The 25,989-nt window shown below is 47.1% G+C and overlaps 1 protein-coding gene across 3 annotated transcripts in view; it reads left to right on the forward strand.

The window, feature by feature from the left end:
• The window catches only part of NF2 (NF2, moesin-ezrin-radixin like (MERLIN) tumor suppressor), a 468,843-nt gene that overhangs the window by 120,320 nt on the left and 322,534 nt on the right, over positions 1–25,989 (forward strand). For all 3 annotated transcript variants that reach the window (XM_069214589.1, XM_069214587.1, XM_069214588.1), the window contains exon 9: positions 7,346–7,420. In XM_069214589.1, the coding sequence (XP_069070690.1) occupies positions 7,346–7,420 (75 nt within the window). The remainder of the gene's footprint in view (positions 1–7,345; positions 7,421–25,989) is intronic.

Genomic DNA, 25,989 nt, shown 5'->3' on the forward strand with positions numbered 1-25,989 from the left:
TGGGTATCCCTGAACTGGTGTGTGTAAAAACAAGAGCACAATGCAAGGCACAGGGTGAAAAAGTAGAGCTGGAGTCTGGAAGAAAGGCCCAGCCTACCAAGAGAAAAGGAAAGTCAGTTGGGAAACCAACTGCAACACAGTCAGAAAAAGAGAACCTCTCTTCTCAGGAAGAAGTTCTGCCCTCTGAGGGAACTGAGCCTTTGGAGCTTGAACCTTATCAGGTTGAGCTCTTAGGCCCAGGGGGACCCTCAAGGGAGGAGCTGTGTAAGGGACAAGAAACCTGTCCCTCTCTTGAAGGCCTTAGGCAGCAAGCTGCTGAAGAGTCCAAGGGCAAGAAAAATGGAACACATAGGGTCTATTGGGAAGATGGACTCCTGTACACTGAGGCCAGAGACCCCAAACCTGGTGCCACTAGGAGAGTGGTAGTGCCTCAGTCGTTCAGAGAGTTTATTCTGACCTTAGCCCATGATATTCCCCTTGCTGGGCATTTGGGACAAACCAAGACGTGGGAGAGGTTAGTCAACCACTTCTACTGGCCCAATATGTCCCACAAGGTTAAGGAGTTTTGCCTCTCCTGCCCCACCTGTCAAGCCAGTGGTAAGACAGGTGGGCATCCAAAGGCCCCCCTCATTCCACTTCCAGTGGTGGGGGTCCCCTTTGAAAGAGTGGGTGTGGACATAGTTGGTCCACTAGAACCTCCCACAGCCTCAGGAAATATGTATATCCTAGTAGTAGTGGATCATGCTACTAGGTATCCTGAAGCTATTCCCCTTAGGTCAACTACTGCCCCTGCAGTAGCCAAGGCCCTCATTGGTATCTTTACCAGAGTGGGTTTCCCTAAGGAGGTGGTGTCTGACAGAGGTACCAACTTCATGTCAGCATACCTAAAACACATGTGGAATGAGTGTGGGGTGACTTACAAATTCACTACACCATACCATCCACAAACTAATGGCTTAGTTGAGAGATTCAACAAGACATTAAAAGGCATGATCATGGGGCTCCCAGAAAAGCTCAAAAGGAGATGGGATGTCCTCTTGCCATGTCTGCTTTTCGCTTACAGAGAGGTGCCACAGAAGGGAGTAGGATTCTCACCCTTTGAACTTCTGTTTGGTCACCCTGTAAGGGGACCACTTGCTCTTGTTAAAGAAGGCTGGGAGAGACCTCTTCATGAGCCTAAACAGGACATAGTGGACTATGTACTTGGCCTTCGCTCTAGAATGGCAGAGTACATGGAAAAAGCAAGCAAAAACCTTGAGGCCAGCCAACAGCTCCAGAAGTTTTGGTATGACCAAAAGGCTGCAATGGTTGAGTTCCAACCAGGGCAGAAAGTCTGGGTTCTGGAGCCTGTGGCTCCCAGGGCACTTCAGGACAAATGGAGTGGCCCTTACCCAGTGCTAGAAAGGAAGAGTCAGGTCACCTACCTGGTGGACCTGGGCACAAGCAGGAGCCCCAAGAGGGTGATCCATGTGAACCGCCTTAAGCTCTTCCATGACAGGGCTGATGTAAATCTGTTGATGGTAACAGATGAGGATCAGGAGGCAGAGAGTGAACCTCTCCCTGATCTTCTGTCATCAGACCCAAAAGATGGCTCAGTAGATGGAGTGATCTACTCAGACACCCTCTCTGGCCAACAGCAAGCTGATTGTAGGAGAGTCCTACAACAGTTTCCTGAACTCTTCTCCCTAACCCCTGGTCAGACACACCTGTGTACCCATGATGTGGACACAGGAGACAGCATGCCTGTCAAAAACAAAATTTTTAGACAGTCTGACCATGTTAAGGAAAGCATCAAGGTGGAAGTCCACAAGATGCTGGAATTGGGAGTAATTGAGCGCTCTGACAGCCCCTGGGCTAGCCCAGTGGTCTTAGTCCCCAAACCTCACACCAAAGATGGAAAGAAAGAGATGAGGTTTTGTGTGGACTACAGAGGGCTCAACTCTGTCACCAAGACAGACGCCCATCCAATTCCTAGAGCTGATGAGCTCATAGACAAATTAGGTGCTGCCAAATTCTTAAGTACCTTTGACTTGACAGCAGGGTACTGGCAAATAAAAATGGCACCTGGAGCAAAAGAGAAAACAGCATTCTCCACACCTGATGGGCATTATCAGTTTACTGTTATGCCCTTTGGTCTAAAGAATGCCCCTGCCACCTTCCAAAGGTTGGTGAATCAAGTCCTTGCTGGCTTGGAGTCCTTTAGCACAGCTTATCTTGATGATATTGCTGTCTTTAGCTCCACCTGGCAGGATCACCTGGTCCACCTGAAGAAGGTTTTGAGGGCTCTGCAATCTGCAGGCCTCTCTATCAAGGCATCCAAATGCCAGATAGGGCAGGGAACTGTGGTTTACTTGGGCCACCTTGTAGGTGGAGGCCAAGTTCAGCCACTCCAACCCAAGATCCAGACTATTCTGGACTGGGTAGCTCCAAAAACCCAGACTCAAGTCAGGGCATTCCTTGGCTTGACTGGGTACTACAGGAGGTTTGTGAAGAGATATGGATCCATTGTGACAGCCCTCACTGAACTCACCTCCAAGAAAATGCCCAAGAAAGTGAACTGGACTGTAGAATGCCAACAGGCCTTTGACACCCTGAAACAAGCAATGTGCTCAGCACCAGTTCTAAAAGCTCCAGATTATTCTAAGCAGTTCATTGTGCAGACAGATGCCTCTGAACATGGGATAGGGGCAGTTTTGTCCCAAACAAATGATGATGGCCTTGACCAGCCTGTTGCTTTCATTAGCAGGAGGTTACTCCCCAGGGAGCAGCGTTGGAGTGCCATTGAGAGGGAGGCCTTTGCTGTGGTTTGGTCCCTGAAGAAGCTGAGACCATACCTCTTTGGGACTCACTTCCTAGTTCAAACTGACCACAGACCTCTCAAATGGCTGATGCAAATGAAAGGTGAAAATCCAAAACTGTTGAGGTGGTCCATCTCCCTACAGGGAATGGACTTTATAGTGGAACACAGACCTGGGACTGCCCATGCCAATGCAGATGGCCTTTCCAGGTTCTTCCACTTAGAAAATGAAGACTCTCTTGGGAAAGGTTAGTCTCATCCTCTTTCGTTTTGGGGGGGGGGTTGTGTAAGGAAATGCCTCCTTGGCATGGTTGCCCCCTGACTTTTTGCCTTTGCTGATGCTATGTTTACAATTGAAAGTGTGCTGAGGCCTGCTAACCAGGCCCCAGCACCAGTGTTCTTTCCCTAACCTGTACTTTTGTATCCACAATTGGCAGACCCTGGCATCCAGATAAGTCCCTTGTAACTGGTACTTCTAGTACCAAGGGCCCTGATGCCAAGGAATGTCTCTAAGGGCTGCAGCATGTCTTATGCCACCCTGGAGACCTCTCACTCAGCACAGACACACTGCTTGCCAGCTTGTGTGTGCTAGTGAGAACAAAACGAGTAAGTCGACATGGCACTCCCCTCAGGGTGCCATGCCAGCCTCTCACTGCCTATGCAAGTATAGGTCAGTCACCCCTCTAGCAGGCCTTACAGCCCTAAGGCAGGGTGCACTATACCATAGGTGAGGGTACCAGTGCATGAGCATGGTACCCCTACAGTGTCTAAACAAAACCTTAGACATTGTAAGTGCAGGGTAGCCATAAGAGTATATGGTCTGGGAGTTTGTCAAACACGAACTCCACAGCACCATAATGGCTACACTGAAAACTGGGAAGTTTGGTATCAAACTTCTCAGCACAATAAATGCACACTGATGCCAGTGTACATTTTATTGCAAAATACACCCCAGAGGGCACCTTAGAGGTGCCCCCTGAAACTTAACCGACTGTCTGTGTAGGCTGACTAGTTCCAGCAGCCTGCCACACTAGAGACATGTTGCTGGCCCCATGGGGAGAGTGCCTTTGTCACTCTGAGGCCAGTAACAAAGCCTGCACTGGGTGGAGATGCTAACACCTCCCCCAGGCAGGAGCTGTAACACCTGGCGGTGAGCCTCAAAGGCTCACCCCTTTGTCACAGCACCGCAGGACACTCCAGCTAGTGGAGTTGCCCGCCCCCTCCGGCCCCGGCCCCCACTTTTGGCGGCAAGGCCGGAGAAAATAATGAGAATAACAAGGAGGAGTCACTGGCCAGTCAGGACAGCCCCTAAGGTGTCCTGAGCTGAGGTGACTCTAACTTTTAGAAATCCTCCATCTTGCAGATGGAGGATTCCCCCAATAGGGTTAGGATTGTGACCCCCTCCCCTTGGGAGGAGGCACAAAGAGGGTGTACCCACCCTCAGGGCTAGTAGCCATTGGCTACTAACCCCCCAGACCTAAACACGCCCTTAAATTTAGTATTTAAGGGCTACCCTGAACCCTAGAAAATTAGATTCCTGCAACAACAAGAAGAAGGACTGCCTAGCTGAAAACCCCTGCAGAGGAAGACAAGAAGACAACAACTGCCTTGGCTCCAGAAACTCACCGGCCTGTCTCCTGCCTTCCAAAGAACTCTGCTCCAGCGACGCCTTCCAAAGGGACCAGCGACCTCTGCATCCTCTGAGGACTGCCCTGCTTTGACGACGACAAGAAACTCCCGAGGACAGCGGACCTGCTCCAAAAAGACTGCAACTTTATCCAAAGGAGCAGCTTTAAAGACCCCTGCAAGCTCCCCGCAAGAAGCGTGAGACTTGCAACACTGCACCCGGCGACCCCGACTCGGCTGGTGGAGAACCAACACCTCAGGGAGGACCCCCGGACTACTCTACGACTGTGAGTACCAAAACCTGTCCCCCCTGAGTCCCCACAGCGCCGCCTGCAGAGGGAATCCCGAGGCTTCCCCTGACCGCGACTCTCTGAAACCTAAGTCCCGACGCCTGGAAAAGACCCTGCACCCGCAGCCCCCAGGACCTGAAGGACCGGACTTTCACTCCAGAAGTGACCCCCAGGAGTCCCTCTCCCTTGCCCAAGTGGAGGTTTCCCCGAGGAAGCCCCCCCTTGCCTGCCTGCAGCGCTGAAGAGATCCCTTGATCTCTCATTGACTTCGATTGCGAACCCGACGCTTGTTCTAACACTGCACCCGGCCGCCCCCGCGCCGCTGAGGGTGAAATTTCTGTGTGGGCTTGTGTCCCCCCCGGTGCCCTACAAAACCCCCCTGGTCTGCCCTCCGAAGACGCGGGTACTTACCTGCTGGCAGACTGGAACCGGGGCACCCCCCTTCTCTCCATTGAAGCCTATGCGTTTTGGGCACCACTTTGAACTCTGCACCTGACCGGCCCTGAGCTGCTGGTGTGGTAACTTTGGGGTTGCTCTGAACCCCCAACGGTGGGCTACCTTGGACCAAGAACTGAACCCTGTAAGTGTCTTACTTACCTGGTAAAACTAACCTCCCCCAGGAACTGTGAAAATTGCACTAAGTGTCCACTTTTAAAATAGCTATTTGTGAATAACTTGAAAAGTATACATGCAATTGAAATGATTCAAAGTTCCTAATGTACTTACCTGCAATACCTTTCAAACAAGATATTACATGTTAAATTTGAACCTGTGGTTCTTAAAATAAACTAAGAAAATATATTTTTCTATAACAAAACCTATTGGCTGGATTTGTCTCTGAGTGTGTGTACCTCATTTATTGTCTATGTGTATGTACAACAAATGCTTAACACTACTCCTTGGATAAGCCTACTGCTCGACCACACTACCACAAAATAGAGCATTAGTATTATCTCTTTTTACCACTATTTTACCTCTAAGAGGAACCCTTGGACTCTGTGCATGCTATTCCTTACTTTGAAATAGCACATACAGAGCCAACTTCCTACAAGGTCTTAGAATTAGGATACATAAATCTACCTCAACAGTGCATGGATATTCTTAAAGAGGCAAGAAGACCCACTGCTATTTGGCAAAGTGGAAAGATTTTGTTCACTATTGTCATTCAAATGACATTAACCCTTTAACAACAAAGCCTCAAAACATTGTCTGTTACCTTCTCCATTTACAAACCTCTGGTTTAGTCTTCACTTCCATAAGACTGCACCTAGATGCAGTAGCATCATACCTCCAAAGCAGGGAACAAAATTCTGCATTCAGAGTTCCTGTTATCAAAGCTTTTCTGGAGGGCCCCAAAAGAGTTATCTCGCCTAGGGTCCCTCCAACACCAGCTTGCAACCTCAATGTTGTGCTAACAAGGTTAATTGGTCCTGCATTTGAACCCTTACACTCATGCCCTCTCCAGTTGCTATCTTGGAAAGTTACTTTTCTCATTACAGTCACTTCACTCGGATGTGTCAGTGAGCTTCAGGCATTAACTTTGGAAGAACTATTCTTCCACATTCATAGAGACAAAATGGTACTATGTACCAGCTCTAACTTACTTCCAAAAGTGGTCTCACAGTTCCACTTAAATCATTCTGTTGAGTTACCAGTATATATTTTTTTCCACAACCCAATTTCATTGTGGAAAGAGCTTAACACACACTGGATGTAAAAAGAGCTCTCATGTATTATATTGACAGAACTTAATCATTCAGAAAGACAAAACAACTCTTTGTTGCATTCTCAAAACCACATGACGGAAGGACCATCTCTAAAGCAACCATTTCACATTGGACTGTGAAATGCATCCAAACTTGTTATATTAAAGTTGAACAAAATCTACTTATCCCTCTAAAGGCTTACTCTACTCGAAAAAGGGAGCCTCCATTGCCGTTTTAGGCAATGTACTTGTGACTGCCAATGCAGACCAAGCAGTTCTATGCATGTTATTTCAAACAATTGCAACCCACAAAACTTAACCACCGCTTTCAATTGGAAAAACTGCTTTACAGTCTATGTTAAGTATCTGTATTTACAGCCATGCATGCCATCAAACAGAAATTGTAACTTACCCAGTAAGCATCTGTTTGTGGCACATAGTACTGTAGATTCACATGCCCCCACACTCCTCCCCAGACACGTTTGTTGCTATTATCTACATTATACAATACACTATTTTTGCATGTTCATATCTCAGGGATACATGCTCCTTTGCACTCCACCCTCACCCGCCAAGCGGAAAATCTAACAGTGGAGCCAAGGACTGTGTGCGTGTCAAGCAAGAGGAGGAGTCACTATACCTTATGACTCAAAAGACTTCTTTGAAGAAAAACAACTTGCACACTTCCAAGCCCAACACTAGATGGCATACTTATGCTAAATGTGAATCTACAGCATTACATGCCACAAACAGATGCTTACTTGGTAAACAATATTTTCGTTTTGCACGCTGAAGTATTTGGGCTTTCTCCCCAGTGTCTCTCGTTGTGTGCAAACGGTCCACTGTATGCTTTAACATTGGGCAAGATGATTTTTAATGTGATCCCTTTGCAAATGTTTTGATGATTTACTTTTTGCTGTCTTTCAGTTCACTATTAAACCACTAGACAAGAAAACAGATGTCTTTAAATTCAATTCTTCAAAGCTGCGGGTTAATAAGTTGGTGAGTTCTTCGCACATTGAGATTATATGGTCTGGTTTTGTTAACAAAACTATAATTCCACTTGCAGGCTTTCAAGGGGGTAACTCTGTCATATTGCTCTATCACTCTCTACTGCGAGATACTTTGTTTAGACAAGCTGATAAATTGTTCGTGTTAAAGAGAATGGGGTTTAGGCAATATCCAGGCATTGAATGTGCGCCAATGAGCTTTTCGTCATTGTGTATCTGAAGCCATCTCTCAAAATGCCAATAATAATTTTGTATTCTCCATCACTGAATTATTTGTAGAATCACATGCTTAAATCGTTCCCTGTTGTCAGGCTCTTCTTTCTCAAGGGTGCAGTAGAGACAGTTCTCAAATCCTAGAGAAATTGGGCGTTTTATCCTCAGATTCTGTCTGATAAGGAAGAAAACAGGACAGTGGATACCTGTTCTGGGCTGCAGAGAACCTAACAACTTACTTAAATAACTAATCTTTTGCATGGTAATGCTCCAAGCAGACCTTCTGATGCTCCAGAGAAAGGGTTATCTAATGTCCCTGAATCTTAAGGATACATATTTCCACTAGAAGCACAGGAACTACGTCAGCTTTTCAGTGTTGGGGCAGTATTACCAATTCAAGGTACTTCTATTCATCTTCAAATCAACATCACAAATATTTACCGTATGCTTAGCGCCGGTTACTACCTTACTCAAATGGCCAGGTCTTCAAGTGTACCCGTACTTGGGTGACTGACTCATTTAGGTGCTATCAAAGGAAGCAGCAAAGGCTTCCACCATCACCTGCATCAGTTTTTTTTTTAAGCTAGGACTTAAACTGAACACTGACAAATCCTCTACAGAACTACAGACAAAGCTTCTGTGGCTCGGAAAGGCTTTTCCTTTGGTGGGGCAGACTGTTGAAGCTTCAATCCATGGCAAAGTCCTTCTCTGTCAAACAGTCGGTCATGGTGAGGCAGTACAAATCTCTGTTGGGCCTGAGGTCATCATGCATAGATCTTGATCCCTTTTGCAAACTCCCAATGAAGCCAGTCCAGAAAGAACTGGGCAGCCAATGGAATATATGAAGCAAGATCAAAGCACCTGGCATGACATTGTCCGTGTTAAGTCATCTGAAGCAGGCACTTGTATCTCAGTGCCATGTTCACGTTCTATCCATCTTCGGACAGAGTGGTGCTCGCAGTGGATGCATCCATGGAGGGCTGAGGGGGGCTCACATGCAGGAGCTGTTGACCAAAGGTTTCTGGTCAGACTGGGAAAAAAGCTCCATATTAATATTGTGTAGCTCTGTGCCATATGAGTGAATCCACAGGCATTCCTCCCAAGACTTGAAAGTCAAGCAGTACTCATTAGGACCGACACCATGACTACCATGTTTTACAGTAGCATGCAGAGAGGGATGACAGCCTGGATCTGTTGGAAGAGAGGTAGATGCTGTGGCAATGGGCTTTTTCCCACCAAGTGGACATTGCTGTGGAGCACCTCCATGGATGCCACAACAATCGAACACTGTTGCCACAAGCGGGAGCTCTACCAAAATCAAGTGGGCTACATCTTCCACAAATGACATTGCACCACACTGGACTTGTTTGCCACCCAAAGATACAGGAAATACCAGTGTTACGTCAATGGGGTTTGGCAACCATGGTCAATGCCCGTTTGATCAAATGATCCAACATACTTTCATAATACATTTTTGTATAGTTTCTCCTGATTCCCAGGGTCCTGAGGAATTCGAAGGTGAACCTTGTAGTCTGATTCTCATTGCCCTGCCCACACCAGTACTGGTTCACCAAGCTCCTGAACCTATCTGTACTCCCAGTAGTTCCATTGATGATAGACTTGAGGCTCTTCTCCAGGCATAACCGAGAGATACACCACCACAGCCTTCTCTCATTGTGCCTTACAGCATGGTACCTAATGACCTACAGTAGAGTTTTGACATTTGTATTTGTCAGCAGAAGGTAAAAACTTTTGGGTGCAATTCCAGTCACCAGCAACCATAAAGGCACATAAAACCAAGTAGAAGCATTTCTGGGTTTTCGTGCACATCCAAATTATTCCATCCAGTGACTATATATCTCCAGCAAAAACTTCCATATTTGCTGAGCTTAGACAACAAATACTTGCCAGTATGAGTCCATCTGGCAGCAATCTCATGATTTTGAAGAACAGAAGCCACTCTTTTCTCACAGAGAATCATAAACTAATTTACAAACGAGATTTATGAGCATTTCCTTTTGTATAGTGCCCACGAGTGCCCTGGTAGATTAATATTGTCCTGTGCCAGCTCACACTGCTGGTTTATGAGAAGAAGAAAAACCACGGCACATCGCAGATACGTAGAGATTTCAATGTATTCCTCTGTGGTGTCTCAGGAAAAACATCACCTGACCCAGTAAGACAAAATGTGCACGGTGTCAATAGGCCAATACAATTCTCATATTTGGAAAAACAACCGCCTTCTCATATTCGGAAAAACATCTGACACATGTTTCATCAGAATTGACTTTTTCAAGGCTCCAAATTGTGGAAGTATCAAGTTGTACTGTTAAGCTCCGATGGCGTAATGTTTTAGAAGGTAAAGTAACATGAAATGAAAAAAGTGTCCAAAAACCATGATAAGCCTCCGAAGATGACGGAGAATATTTGTTCGATCTGTTAGCGGCGTCGCATGATGTCTTCCAGCTCACACTGCCTCCATTTCAGCTGATCCACAGAGCGCATCTAAAGTTAATTTATTTGAACACATTGCTATCCTTAGCACTTCCTCAGCACGCAGGGTGGGAGAGATGCAAGCATTTACTGTGAAAGAGCCCCTTTTCCTCTTTACTAAGGACAAGGTCCCACAACGTCAGCAAACAATTCATTGCACTTCCTTGATGTGCTTACGTTTTACAAGAACAAGGTGAAAGACATCCCCTCTTCTGGCCAACTTTTTGTGTTCTTCAGCCAATCAGGGATATGATGACCCTTGTCCAGACAGGAACATAATAGGGTTGAGGCCATGTCCCTTCTAGAGCCTAGGATACATATAAAACACCATATCAAAATGCAGTTAGCTCTAGCTGTACAAATTCAAGTGCTTAAGTAACTTTTCTATTGTTATCGGTAAGGATTATTATGTTCCTATTTGAGTACTTTCCAACAAATTTCTTATAAATTGGATATTATTACTATGCTTTGTTTATCTTGCAAGAACCATAAAAAATTTCACATTTACCTTGAGACAAAAAAATCATGCAAATTATTATATAAAGAATAGTTACCTATATCTTAAGTAATGCACAATTCTTGCCAAGGCAATGCAGTACACTGGCGACTGTCAGTTCCTTTATTAGGGCTTTGTACCATCCATAGGTAGGCTGCCTAAGAGAAAGGACCATCTAAAAGAGATACATATTCAGGGTCTCTGATTATTTACAGCAGTGGTACCCAACCAAATTGTATCTCTTGTCTTGTCCATCAGGCTGGTTTTGATGTGGTCAATGTGTTTCGGCCTGTTGATTCTAGGCCTTTTCAGGACTGAGCAAAGGTGCGCACATTTACTTGTAAAGAGATAATTAAAACCATGTGGTTAAAGGTCCATTACCGAATATAAAAAGCATCATTACAGAAGGCATACATATATTACAGCCAAAGTTCTGTGTCATGCAAAACACAGAGGCCCATGACTTTGTCCAAACAGGGACTAGCACATTGTCTGTCAGCCTGCATCACTGTTTGCCACCACAAGAAAGATTGTTCTCTCCCGGGAAGGATGAGGGCGCATTTCACCAAGAACATGGCAACAACTGCAACAATCCATTCTAGTGTACCTCTGCAAGACATCTGCCATGTACCTACCTGAAGGAGCAGACAAATGTTCACCAGTGACTATTGCATGGATGTGATTGTAGCGGCCAACTCAGCAGTGGGACCAGCAGACCTGCTCAACCATTCTCAGTAAAGATGAGCCTTCTGGTTGCCTGATTCTAATGCCTGTGTACTGTTTTTCTTTTCTAAGTCCTGCATGTGAGTATATGGATGATCCAGTGCTGGAGATGAAAGCTGTTCCTTACCCGTACTTCCAGTTTTCCAGTGAGTTAGTGTCTTTCATATATTGAGATGCACCCCTCCCTCCTACCCGGTCAGGGTCTCATGTACTACGTATTCTACTCACTCTTTGTGCTATGAAATTGGAACTATGCGGTCTCTATAGGGAGAGGGTGAGCTTAGCACCTTCCCCTCATTTGCCGAAGTTCAGGTTGTTTAAATAAGGTGGATATACTACTAAAATTACTGTTATTGAAGCCTATTGCCACTTTAACACTGTTTACTGATAATTTAAAGATACTGGTGAATCCCAGCCTGATCATGGCAAATGGTTCAAGCATGAATATATGAAAGATACCAACTCTGGGGAACGGGAGTTACAAGTAAGCAGCTAATTTCTTCTTAATGTCTCTTGTTACTATTTTATTATTTTGTATGCTGATCCTCAGGCTTTATGGCAAATCTGCATTCTGCAGACCAAAATAAGTAATTATGTTAAAGAACCTAACAACATCTCATATTCAGTAGCATCAACACAATAAACTAGCTCTTTTTCTGAAGATACTCCTCTCTTACTCACTTATGTATGTTACTTCCCTCGATTGTACTGTTATTGAACTATTCACAGTCATTGGAAATTATGAAATCCTGCTTGTAAGTGATAGGAATCACGTTCCGCATTTTACAGTGCATTCCAAAATAGCCTGGACAAAAACTTTGACTTTGTATAATCAGCAAGCATAGTCACATTCGTTTTTTAAACTCTGTTTTAATGCGGTTTCAGAAGAAACGCATATCCATCACTGAAACATAACAATGTACAGTATCATAATAGTACATACATCTGCACTAGACGGCATCAATCCCACATCTGATTGTTTCATTACATAGTAGCATCATGCCCAGCACATGTTACAACTTATAACATAAGATGCAATATAGCCTTATATCCCGCCATAGCAGGCTATACTGGCCATTAAAGGCCCGCTCCAGAGTTGTATGTCTGAGCCGATGGCGAGGGCCTTTAACAATGGTAATGGGCCTTTATTGGCCGGTATAGCCCAGCAACGGGGGCTATAATGCTATTAGAAGATTCCACCACTAGTGGTCAGAATGTTGTAATAAATAAACCAAAGGCCTCAGGAAGACTGAGGGGATTGAAATCCCCACGGGCTCCATGAGGCCTTGGTTTATAGCTGTTGTGAGACAAGCATTGGAATGTTGGAGCTCCTGGCTGTTATTAACCATTAGAATCCTGGAGCACTCTTTTGTATTCATTGGAGCTCCCATCATTCCAATGTTCTAATAAACAGAAATACTCCCATAGCCCCCCCCCGCACACCATGAAGAACCCACTCTGGAGATAGCTAACTCATTGAAGGCAATACCAGCGGCCACCTCCCACACACACCAACCCTGTCTTTGTAGCTGTAATGTGTTGTGGGTACCACTACCCGTGTAACAATGCCCCTCCATTTCACTCCTCATTCGACCCTTGGGATCATTCACCATCCACTGCTTGAGGAGAACCTCTTCCACTAGTGACCACTCCTGCATGTCTCTCTGCCATCTCTCCACCATGGGGCCATGCAGCGGGTTACCACTCGCCGTTTAGCCAGCAAAAGACCCAATTTTTCACATTTATAATGCAACACTCTTCTTGGGTCAGTAGGTGGTGGGATAATAGGATAATTGGGATAATAGGCTGGTAATCCACCCCTGTCACCCTCACCAGCTTCCCAGCCATGCTTTCCCAGTAGATCTGTAACATCTTACATGTTCAGGTCATGTGCACAATTGCAGCACTCAGTTTGCCATATCTGAGACACTCCAAGGACCGCTCGGGGTAAATACTGTGCAACCGAGCAGAAGTCCTATACGTCCGGTGCAGAAAGTAGAAGTGTATGAGCTTAAATCTGACGTTACTAGGGACCTCCTGAATTTGCGCACACACCAGCACCCATTCCTTATGCGGAAGTGGAGTTTTCAGGGAAGTTTGCCACACCTTGATCAATGTGTTAGTCGGTATACTGCCAGCGCCTGATACAACCTGGCAATCAATCGCCTTACCTGTCCACCCTCCAACAGTATCTCCAGAGTCTGGGACACCTGTGGTGCATTTGGAAATTCTGTCCAGATCTCCCTGGTGGTATGCACTAGCTTCACAAATTGCATAAACGGCCCAGCTGCAACCCCGAAACTCTCCCTGGCCTCCTCAAAGGTAATAAACATATCTGCTTGGTAAGGGTCCCCCAACCGAAGGCAGCCCCTGGCAGTCAAGTCTGTCAGTGTCATGACGCACAGTCTGTCGACAACAGTAGCAAATCCAGCGGGAGGGATCTGCTAAATGGTGGGCGTCTAAAGATGTTACCTTGTCCCACACTGCCACAACCTGTGTCACTACCTCCAGCACTCCAGCCAGCTGTATGCAACCTTTCATTAGGCACATAGGGGGCTTATCCAGTTCTATCAAGCCACCTTGGGGACACATCTCCCAATTAGGCTCTGTTGCACACTATTTTACCGCATGCTGTAGTTGTGATGCCATATAATAAAGTTCCAAGTCTGGGAGACCCAGCCCCCCTCCGCTGTATTCAGTTTCAGTACTTCCAGTCAGATGTTATGCCATTCCCCCAGCCCACACTAAGGATACTAAGAGCCTGCCTAGGTCTCGGAATATCAGGCTGGGGTTGTTCTGAAGTAAAGGCACCGGGGCAGTATTAGCATTTGGCCAGCGCCACCTGTCCCATTATGGACAGGTGTAGTGTGTTCCAGAAGGCTACAGTGGACCTGATCCCCTGCACTATTCTCTGCATGTTGAACTGGTGATACCAGGGCACATCAGCTGTCACCCAGATGCCAAGATAATGAAATGCGCCGCACTCTAATGGGATGCTGAGCGAGGGCAGAGCTGCTTCAGTGGCACCAAACAAGGCCCTCTTTCTGACTTCTGACGCCTCTAACTGGCTGCTGTCTTTGCCACAGTTTTTTTAATGCCATTAGCAGGTACTTCATTTCTCTGTTATTGTTACTACTATTGGTGGTTCAACTATGAGACATATGTGTAATCATTTTGGACATCTTAGAGCCCTAAACTCCTTAGCCAGGTACGTCACCAAGGGACTCCAGTTCTTCATAAATGTTGTCTTTGCCTTAGGTATTATTTCCAAGTTTTTCCATACCCTGTAGGGACCATATCCTCACCAACCTAGTCTCCTAAGTCGGAGCTGTTGTTTTACCCAGTAGCACCATTATGATGTCTTGTTTTGCCCCTAGCAGTATGTTTGCTGGAAGCCTGCAATTTCTTGAGTGTACTGGGTACACCTCTTCAGAAGATCAATGTAGCAAAATTTTCCAGGGCACTTGTCTGACTCCTTGTGACATCTGCAGTAGTTCTCAATATTGTCTCCAAAAAGTATTTTATCTTGGTGCAGTATCATAATATATGGGCGGTGTTAGCACTAATGTTGCAAACGCTCTAGCATTTATTTGTTGTAGCTGGTTATACTGTACTTCGTTTTGCAGGTGCTGGGTACCATTTATGTAGGTTTTTAAATAGTGTTTTGCTCTGCCCTTGGCATGTCTGGTGTGGTACATATTTCTAATGAAGATTTCCCTCCAGTGGTCATCCATTTGTATGCCTAGGTCTCTCTCCGAGGTTACCTGTAAGGTGGCATTGTGTTTTACCTGATTTCTGCATAGTTTTGTAGGGATTTGTGATCTGCATTAATGACCAATGGAAAGGTGTATTTTGCCTTAGTTCAGTGGATGTCTACTGCAACAATGAGAGCTCTCCAAGTTGTTCATATTCACCTTGAAGACTACTACCCTCTGGTATTTTCCCAGTTCCTGCATTACATGTTTAGTTCGTGCCTAGGTTGGATAAGGTCAAGAGAATATAATTTGCATAAAAGTAATCTTGAATCTGTATACCCAGTCATACCCCTTTTTGTTCATGGTCCCTAATTCTATAAGCTAGGAATTCAAGGGGTACCACAAAGTGTGGTGGAGATAGGGGGCTTCCCTGCCTTGTGCCTCGGCCAATTCATCCCATTTCAATTACAAAGCCATTTACTCTCACTCTTGCTCTTGGCAATTTGTATCCCGCCAGTAACTATCCCATTAACTCTTCTCTAAAGCTGTACAATGTAGGATTGAGTTTACCAGTGTGGGATGTCTAGTGCACTCTTTGCTCTCTGTACAATGTAGTCAAATTTTAGCTGCTCCCAGCATTTGTAACTATGACACACCCTTGCCCTACTTATACCATGATGTTGATGATGACTTGCTCGACTAGTATAAGGCCGCATCTTCTCGTGTGTAGGATCCATTTGATACATGTTGGAGAATCTGCTCATTAAGGTTCCCTGGCCTGGTGAATATCTCCAATACGTATCTGGTACCTGAAGGTAACATTTTATGCAGGCATTGTGGGGTTAGGTACCTTTACATCCCGAACTTATGTGTTGATTCCCTGTATTAGATTCTTTTAAAAGTATTTAGGTTATCTAACCTTAGCTCTGCCCAGTGCTTCTCCCCACGTCTTTGGCCAAGGAGTCCTTCGATTTCATTTGATAGGTCCATCTACCACCTTGGGTATTTTTTTAAGGATTTTTTAAATGTGCTAGACCAAGCCCTTGGCCCCATCATTGGGTTTTATGTATTATTCAAACGTTTTTTTCTTTTGTAATGGCAGTTAATTTGTTTGGTCTTTATAAGTCCTAATGTTGCTGCTCTCTATATAGTATTCTTTTGTCCTGTTCCCCAAAACAATATTCCTTGTTTGAAAGTTTTGAAAGTTTTGATTGCTTCTTGGTCAGAGAGGTCTAGAAAAATTCACATAACTCCTGTACCCATTTCTCAAGCAGATCTCTAGAGTGTGCGTATAATTTAGTGGGTTGTTATAAATGGGCGTGTTGGGGCGAGGAGAAGGTTTACAAATGGCTATTCAATGTGACCCTGCCCCACATTGTTATCTTAATGGTGTCTTAACTGTAAGGGCTAAGGATGTGTTTATAGCCTGTGACTTTTATCTAGCCAAGCTAGGTTCCAGAGCGACCTTCCCTTGACTTTCCAGTTGTAAGGAAATGCCTCCTTGGCATGGTTACCCCCTAACGTTTTCCCTTTGCTGATGCTAAGTTATGATTTGAAAGTGTGCTGGGACCCTGCTAACCAGGACCCAGCACCAGTGTTCTTTCCCTAAACTGTACCTTTGTCTCCACAATTGGCACAACCCTGGCATTCAGGTAAGTCCCTTGTAACTGGTACCCCTGGTACCAAGGGCCCTGATGCCAGGGAAGGTCTCTAAGGGCAGAAGCATGTCTTATGCCACCCTAGGGACCCCTCACTCAGCACCTGCACACTGCTTCACAGCTTGTGTGTGCTGGTGGAAAGAAAATGACTAAGTCGACATGGCACTCCCCTCAGAGTGCTATGCCAACCTCACACTGCCTGTGGCATAGGTAAGTCACCCCTCTAGCAGGCCTTACATCCCTAAGGCAGGGTGCACTATACCACAGGTGAGGGCATATGTGCATGAGCACTATGCCCCTACAGTGTCTAAGCAAAACCTTAGACATTGTAAGTGCAGGGTAGCCATAAGAGTATATGGTCTGGGAGCTTGTCAAACACGAACTCCACAGTTCCATAATGGCTACACTGAAAACTGGGAAGTTTGGTATCTAACTTCACAGCACAATAAATGCACACTGATGCCAGTGTGCAATTTATTGTAACATACACCCAGAGGGCATCTTAGAGATTCCACCTGAATACCTACCCAACTTCTAGTGTAGGCTGACCAGTTTCTGCCAGCCTTCCACACACCAGACATATTGCTGGCCACATGGGGAGAGTGCCTTTGTCACTCTGTGGCCAGGAACAAAGCCTGTACTGGGTGGAGGTGCTTCTCACCTCCCCCTGCAGGAACTGTAACACCTGGCAGTGAGCCTCAAAGGCTCACCCCTTTTGTTACAGCGCCCCAGGGCATCCCCGCTAGTGGAGATGCCCGCCCCTCTGGCCACTGCCCCACATATGGTGGCAAGGCTGGAGGAGATGATGAGAAAAACAAGGAGTCGTCACCCACCAGTCAGGACAGCCCCTAAGGTGTCCTGAGCGGAGATGAACCCTGCCTTGAGAAATCCTCCATCTTGAGTTTGGAGGATTCCCCCAATAGGATTAGGGATGTGTCCCCCTCCCCACATGGAGGAGGCACAAAGAGGGTGTAGCCATCCTCAAGGGCAGTAGCCCTAAACACACCCCTAAATTCAGTAGTTAGGCGCTCCCCAGATCCCAGGAAATCAGATTCCCGCAACCTGAAGAAAGAAGGACTGCTGACCTACAAGCCTGCAGAGAAGGAGGAAGACGACAACTGATTTGGCCCCAGCCCTACTGGCCTGTCTCCAACTTCGAAAACCTGCTCCAGCGACGCATCCGACAGGGACCAGCGACCTCTGAAACCTCAGAGGACTGCCCTGGACTACAGGACCAAGAAACTTGCGTGAACAGCGGCCCTGTTCAAAACCAGCTACTTCTTAGCAACAAAGAAGCAACTTCCAAGGACTTCACATTTCCCCCCGGAAGCGTGAGACTCTGCACTCTGCACCCGACGCCCCCGGCTCAACCTGCAGAAAACCAACACCTCATGGGGGACTCCCCGGCGACTGCAAGCCCGTGAGTAACCAGAGACGACCCCCCAGAGCCCCCACAGCGACGCCTGCAGAGAGAATCCAGAAGCTCCCCCTGACCGCAACTGCCTGTAACAAGGGACCCTATGCCTGGAACCAACACTGCACCCTCAGCCCCCAGGACCTGAAGGAACCGAACTGCGACGCAGGAGTGGCCCCCAGGCGACCCTCTGCCTAGCCCAGGTGGTGGCTGTCCCGAGAAGCCCTCCCTGTGCCTGCCTGCACCGCTAGAGTGACCCCCGGGTCCCTCCATTGAAACCTATACAAAACCCGACGCCTGCTTTGCACAATGCACCCGGCCGCCCCTGTGCCGCTGAGGGTGTGTTTTGTGTGCCTACTTGTGCCCCCCCCCCCCCCCCCCCCCCAGTGCTCTACAAAATCTCCCTGGTCTGCCCCCGAGGATGCAGGTACTTACCTACTGGCAGACTTGAACCGGAGCACCCCTGTTCTCCATAGGCGCCTATGTGTTTTGGGTGCCTCTTTGACCTCTGCACCTGACTGGCCCTGAGCTGCTGGTGTGGTAACTTTGGGGTTGCCTTGAACCCCCCAACGGTGGGCTGCCTATGCCCCAGAACTGAGACTTGTAAGTGTTTTACTTACCTGCTCATCTAACCTTTACTTACCTCCCCCAGGAACAGTTGATTTTTGCTCTGTGTTCACTTTGAAAATAGCTTATTGCCATTTTTACAAAGACTGTACATGATATTGTTCTCATTCAAAGTTCCTAAAGTATCTAAGTGAAGTACCTTACATTTAAAGTATTAACTGTAAATCTTGAACCTGTGGTTCTTAAAATAAACTAAGAAAATATATTTTTCAATATAAAAACCTATTGGCCTGGAGTAAGTCTTTGAGTGTGTGTTCCTCATGTATTTCCTGTGTGTGTACAACAAATGCTTAACACTACCCACTGATAAGCCTAGTGCTCGACCACACTACCACAAAATAGAGCATTGGAATTATCTACTTTTGCCACTATCTTACCTCTAAGGAGAACCCTTGGACTCTGTGCACACTATTTCTTACTTTGAAATAGTATATACAGAGCCAACTTCCTACACCAGTCCATTGTTATCCATATTTTCTCTGTCCCCCTAATCATCCATTCTTCCACTACCTGTGCTGCCTGATAAAGATTGTCATATGTCTGGGCAAGACAGTTCACATAAAGAAAAGTCACCTTAATCATTTCTGCCTTTATCCACCCATACAAAATTTATCATCATTGTGCTGCAACTCTAGTAGTTCTTTTTTGAGATAGGAACTGCCAGTGACTGAAAAACATTCGGTAATCGTGTTAGAAAAGTTATCTTTTTGAAAAAAGAATTTAGGCATTTTATTTTTTCCTTTTGTCGTAAGGTAACAATACAACACAGTCAGATTTAACATTGTCCATGTTACACCTCTAGAACTGTTATAACCAACATTCAGTCTCTGTAAAATCAGGCTTGGGCATTTCCCTTCCACTTACACTGCATTAATCTTCTCCTGAAGACCAACTGTTTTCCTCTCTCAGGCGGAGGTACAACTGCGTGGGCCCCATTTGCTGTGTGGTCTTTCCTTCTGGTGTTTTGAGGTAGCATAGTTCATCTCCATGGTTTCACTGGAAGCCACATCCTTCAATCAGTTCACTTTTGTTTTTAGAGAAGGTTATCTCATTCATATTAATCTTCACTGACAACATCATGACATATATCTTTTGGCCACAGACAGTATAAGCTTGGTGTATCCCAGTGACATTGTCCGAGAATTACAGGATGCGGACATTTCGGCTATGTCACCAGTTATATGTGCAAACCTTTCTAAGTATTTTGCAATTCCTGGGCACTCCTATGCTTAGTGAAGGAATCCTGCTGAATTTGTCCCAAAGCATACACATTAAGAGTATCTAGAGGGATCTGTCTCATGCAGAAAGCTTGGAGAGCTGTATGGCCTGTTAAACAATTTGAAATGTATGAGTTTGTCCATAATGTGTAGAAGTCATTTTGGTTCAAAAAACATTCTTCATTAGAGCATGGATGCGGTCTAGCCATGAAATGTATTGATGGTGCCACTGCACCATATCTTTTATAACTTTCCTCCGTAATGAGGACGGGTTTGATGAATACCAGCCTTCTAAGTGACTTGTTGGATATAGGCCAAGTCACAATGTATTAACCATCGACACCTCAGCTTCTTTTCCTATTACTTGTTGACCTTATGCATGTCTTTGACCATATACAACACAGCAGTAAACATACATACGTAACTGTCACCTCTAATAGAGATTTCTGATGGTGACAAATACCTGTGGATTCCTCACCTAATGAATTCTCCCAATGCGCCAGCATTCAACTGAAGTTTTCTTCCCAGCTCTGCACGTCAACGAGGACGTCACTATTGCCCGACTCCCACGCGACTCCGTCTGACTTCATCGTGGCAATAAGAGGACCTTGCTGACGTCAGTTCCCTTTTTTCCGTGCCTTCGAAGCATAACGTTTTTCTCCTAGCTCTTGGGGAGCTACTGTTTCTTGACGGTGTTAATTTGTTAAAATGTCTCCACCTCGCAAATCCAAAAATGAACCCGAAGGCGCTCAAGAAACGAGAGGCCAGCCTGTTTTTGGCCAAGGCTAAAAAGAAAGAGAAGCATAGGCATCGGAGGTTATCTTCAGGGAAGTCCTCGAGGTCGCATAAGAGACGGCGCCGACATGATTCCCGGCGCCGTTCGGAGAGAGACCGATCACGGTCGAGGTCACCATCTATTCGGCATCGTCTGACGTGGGATGTCAGTTTGACGGTGACTCCTCAGCCTGAGAGCCCTCAGGCTTCTCAGCCGCCGTCGGTCTTTGAGGTGGTCGAGCCTCACCAGAGTCCTTGCTTCTCGCCTGCAGCACAGTTGGAGGTGCCTGATCCAGCGCCGACGCTGCAGGAGTATCCAGCATTCCTGGCTCCAGGGACGGATATGGCGCATTCCTGAATGCTATGTTTAATATCTTTAGCTCCATGGCCCCTGGCGGTGCCCCGGCTGGTCCCTCAGGTCCCTTGTCTTTTGGATTGGGCGTTCCGGCTTCATACAAGCCGACACTGTTCATGCCCTTCTGTCCAGAAAGGGTGCTGTTCTGGCGCTGGTGCCGTTGGCGTCGCCGAGGAGACCTTCGAAGCCGGTGGCTTCTGTTGATCCGGTGGTGCCGATGATCCAGTTGACGCTGGGGAAGAGAGCCCGTTTATCCATGGCGTCAATGGATCTGGCGTCGGATGAAATCGTAGACCGGGGTGTGTCTCCTGGGCCACATCAGCCAAGGTCGTCCACGTCGGCTAATTCTATGTCGACGCCGAGGATAGAGGCCAGGCTGCACTCAAGAAGAAGGGCTCTGAGGCATTTGGAGGAGCAAGAGTATAGAAGACAGCTCCTGGAAGAAGGAGACATCGCTGAGCCCCTGGGGGACTTTCAGGGTTTGGACTCCGCAAGTGGTCTCGATACTTCCCCTGAGTGCGATTTTGCCTCTCCTGGGGAATTTACTGAGGAGGCTGCCTTGTTCCATACGGTGATAAGGAAGGCGGCGGACTTTCTGGACCTTCCGTTACCGGCAGCTGAGATAAAGATGAACATTGTGACGGAAGTCTTGCATCCGGCTTCGGCTGCTGCAACACCACTCCTTCTGTTCAACGAGGCTCTTACAGAACCAATCCTGGAAGTCTGGAGGAAACCTGTATCTTTGGCTGCTGTAAGCAGATCAGTGGAGAGAAGATATAGATTGGCTCCTGGGGACCCAGGATTCTTATCTCGGCATCCCACTCCGGAGAGTCTGGTGGTTCAGGCCTCGTGCTCCTGGCGTTCGGCTCCTGGTTCCTTCCCTGGGGCTCCATCGGACAGGGAGTCGAAAAGGATGAAGCAGTCTTCCAAGAAGATTTTTTCGTCGTGCAGTATGGCCCTTAAGTCTGCAAATGCCACTTGTGTTTTGGGCAGGTATATTCATGCCCATATGGACGCGGCCAAGGCTGTGCTACCTGATTTGCCTTGGGATATGTGGGGTCTCCTGTCTGATGCACAAGCGGCAGTGACTCAGGTTATTCAGGCGGGGCTGGATACGTCGGACTCGGTAGGCAGAGCAGTGGGCACATCCATTGTCACCAAGAGACATGCATGGTTGAGGTCTTCTGGATTTTCAACAGATGTACAGACGACCCTGTTTGACTTGCCATTTGATGGGGACAAGTTGTTTGGTTCCCAAGCTGACTCTGCCTAAGAGAGGTTTAAGGAGAGCAGGGCTTCCGCCAAGTCCCTAGGCCTGCAGACTTCTACGACCACCCCATTCAGGTCTTTTAGAAGATTCAGGGGGTTTGGGCGAGGAACTTCCTTTTGGGAGAGACCCCAACCGGCAGGCCAACAACCATCTAGCCTTCCCTATAGGTCCTATAGAGGGCGGGGTAAGGTTAGCACGAGAGGGGCCACCCAGCAGCACCCTGCCTCTTCCTTTTCCTCCATCCATTGCATCTCATGCTTCTCCTGTAGGGGGAATGTTGTTTCATTTTCTCTGCATGTGGGAGTTGATCACATCGGACTCCTGGGTCGTCAATATTGTGGGGAAAGGTTATGCTCTTCCTTTTGGGAGTTTCCACTCCCATCCCTCCCTGTCCATCCTTTTGCACGGAAGACCATCTCCTGTTGTTGCAGCAAGAAGTTCTAGTCCTTTTATCGAAAGGTGCCGTGGAGTTGGTTCCAGAGCAAGAAAGGGGCCAGGGTTGTTGTTCGAGATATTTCCTGATCCCCAAGAAGGATGGTCGTTTGAGGCTGGTCCTGGACCTGAGGGTTTTCAATTGGTTCCTCAATCAAGGAGAAATTCAAAATGCTGACCCTAGCGCAGGTGCTTCTGGCGTTGAACAAAAAAGATTGGATGGTGTCTGTTGACTTACAGGATGCTTACTTTCATATCCCTATTCTGAAATCTCACAGGAAGTATCTCCAGTTTGTGGTCCTTCCTTTTGGTCTTACTTCAGCACCTTGAGTCTTCACTAAGGTGATGGTGGTGGTTGCAGCAAATCTCCGGAGGAAGGGAATATTGGTATTCCCTTACCTGGATGATTAGTTGATCAAAGCCAAGTCTCCGGAGCTTGTGCTGCATCACCTGCAGATGACAACCCAGTTGTTGTTCAATCTGGGGTTTTCGGTTAACATGCCCAAATCTCACCTGGAGCCCTCGCAACGCCTCCTGTTCATAGGGGCAGTACTGGACACAACATTGAATCGGGCCTATCCCCCACCTCAGCGGATTCAGGACATTCAGACGTTGATTCCAATGTTTCAAAGTGGAGTGGTTGTCCCAGTCCTCGGGGTCCTTCGTCTGCTCGCTTCATGCATCATGTTGGTCACTCATGCACACTGGCACATGAGGGCTCTTCAGTGGTTTTAGCACAGAGAGGATCTTGAGGAGTCGATAAAGATCTCCAGAGACACTGCAGCAGATCTACGGTGGTGGGCTGCGGAAGGCAACCTTTCCCAAGGAAGGCCGTTTTCGCTACCACCACCAGTGGCCACGGTTATAGCGGATGCCTTCACTCTAGGGTGGGGGAGCTCATCTGGGGGGACCTGGAGGTCAAAGGTCATTGGTCTCCAGTGGAACAGATGTTTCATATCAATCTGTTGGAATTGCGGGCGATACATTTGGCTCTCAAGGCCTTCCTCCCTTCCCTTTGCGGTCAGTCGGTTCAGGTCCTGACAGACAAAACTACCGCAATGTGGTACATCAACAAGCAGGGAGGAGTAGGGTCGTACCTTCTTTGTAGAGCGGCTCTGCAGCTCTGGTCCTGGGCTCAGGACCATCAGACTTGCGTAGTAGCAAACCATCTGGCTGGAGTTCTGAACGTACGTGCGGACAGTCTCAGTCTGCACTTCTCGGTCGAGCATGAGTGGCGTCTCCATCCAGACCTGGTCCTTCACATCTTCCGGATGTGGGGATTCCCTCAGGTAGACCTCTTTGCCACTCGGAAGAATGCACACTCTCCGTCATTCTGCAGCCTCCAGTATCCGGTGCAAGGAGCATTGGAGGACGTGTTTCAGATGTCCTGGTATGGCCAGTTGCTTTACGCGTTTCCCCCCATACCCTTGATTCCTCGGGTTCTGAGGAAGATTCGCCAAGACCGGACCCAAGTCATCTTAATAGCTCCGGATTGGCCAAGAAGGGTGTGGTACACAGACCTTCTCCAACTCTCACTGTGCCCTCTGCTCCGTCTCCCTCACAGGGCAGACCTCCTCTCGCAGGGGCAGGTTGTACACACCCCACCTCCAGAGCCTGCACCTTCATGCCTGGAGATTGAACGGGGCAATCTGAGTTCCTTTTCTCTCACGCCAGAAGTGGTGGATGTTATTTTATCGGCCAGGCGACACTCCACCAAATCTATCTATGCTGGCAGATGGGCAAAATTTGTTGCTTGGTGTGGAGAGAAGCAAATTTATCCTTTACAGGCCCATTTGTCAGACATTTTATTGTTTGCGTTGTCCTTGGCGCAGAGGGGTTGCGCAGTTGCAACGGTGAAGGGCTATCTGTCGGCTTTTCTGTGCCTGCGCGATCAACCCTCTTTACTTAAGCCCCCCATAGTTATAAGGTTCTTAAAGGGTCTGACCAATAGGTTTCCTCCCACTCCGTTTATTATGCCTCAGTGGGATTTGAATTTAGTTCTTACATTCCTGATGGGTTCGCCGTTTGAACCTTTACATTCATGTCCATTAAAGTTTTTGTTATTAAAGACTGTTTTTCTCATAGCCATCACATCAGCTAGGAAAGTGGGGGAACTTCAAGTGCTTAGCGTTAAACCCCCTTTTACTTCTTTTCATGCGGACGAGGTGGTGAGGGGGACCAGGGCGGCTTTCCTACCAAAGGTTGTTAAACCCTTCCATTTGGGACAATCTATAACGCTATTGTCTTTCTACCCTACTCCCCATCCATCAAAAGAGGAGGAGAGACTGCATCAGCTTGACCCGAAGAGAGCTTTACGTTTCTACAACGAGAGTGAGAGAGTTCCAGGTGGACGATCAGCTCTTTATTGGCTACGTGGGGAAGAGGAAAGCAAGGCTGTCCACAAAAGAACACTGTCCAGGTGGGTCATTCTTTGCATAAAAGTATGTTATTCCTTAGCAAAGAAGTTACTGACACCCATGACGACTGGCTTTACTGCCTTGGCACCAAACATGACTCGTAGTACTGTGACTGCTGTACCAAAATGAATAAGAAGGCCATTCAGATGGAGAGGTAAATTTACAGTTGATCTTTCTTCCTAGGCCATTCCTGTGACCGGTTATCATCAAACTCACAGGGTTGAGGCAAGTTGAAGAAGTCCCATATGAAACACAAACAAAAAAATCTAAGCACAGGCCCCCTTTGTCCTGCTACTCCCATCATCTTTCATAGTTGTGCAATGCTACAGATCCCTCCAGGCCACGAAGATGGTTGGTGCGCCTGGAACCAATACCATCACCAGTTTCGATCTAGCTTGATCAGCCCGCGAAGGGCAGCAACACCACACCACAACACCTCCTTGAGCTTCATCTGGCCTTGAGTATAATATTTGATGCTTCACCAGGTCCCTCTGGTGCGCCTTTAGGCCCCATGGATCCTAGGTGGATGCCAGTTGGGGTCCCCATGGCAGATCCTTCCCTGGGGCCAGCCACTCCACTCAACCTGATGCCAGTCCCTCATTCAGATCTGGCTGGTCGACCGGCTTAGACCTACCTTCAGCATGGTCTATGAGACTTGTGCCGTGGCCAATGCCAAGCCTGATGTTGCCAACACTGGACACGGATCCAGTAGTTGTTTAGGACTCTGAAATTAACCAACCTAGACTGGACACTAAGCTCACTTAGAGCTGGTGTAGG

This window comes from Pleurodeles waltl, chromosome 11, assembly GCF_031143425.1.
Source record: "Pleurodeles waltl isolate 20211129_DDA chromosome 11, aPleWal1.hap1.20221129, whole genome shotgun sequence".
Lineage (NCBI taxonomy): Eukaryota > Metazoa > Chordata > Amphibia > Caudata > Salamandridae > Pleurodeles > Pleurodeles waltl.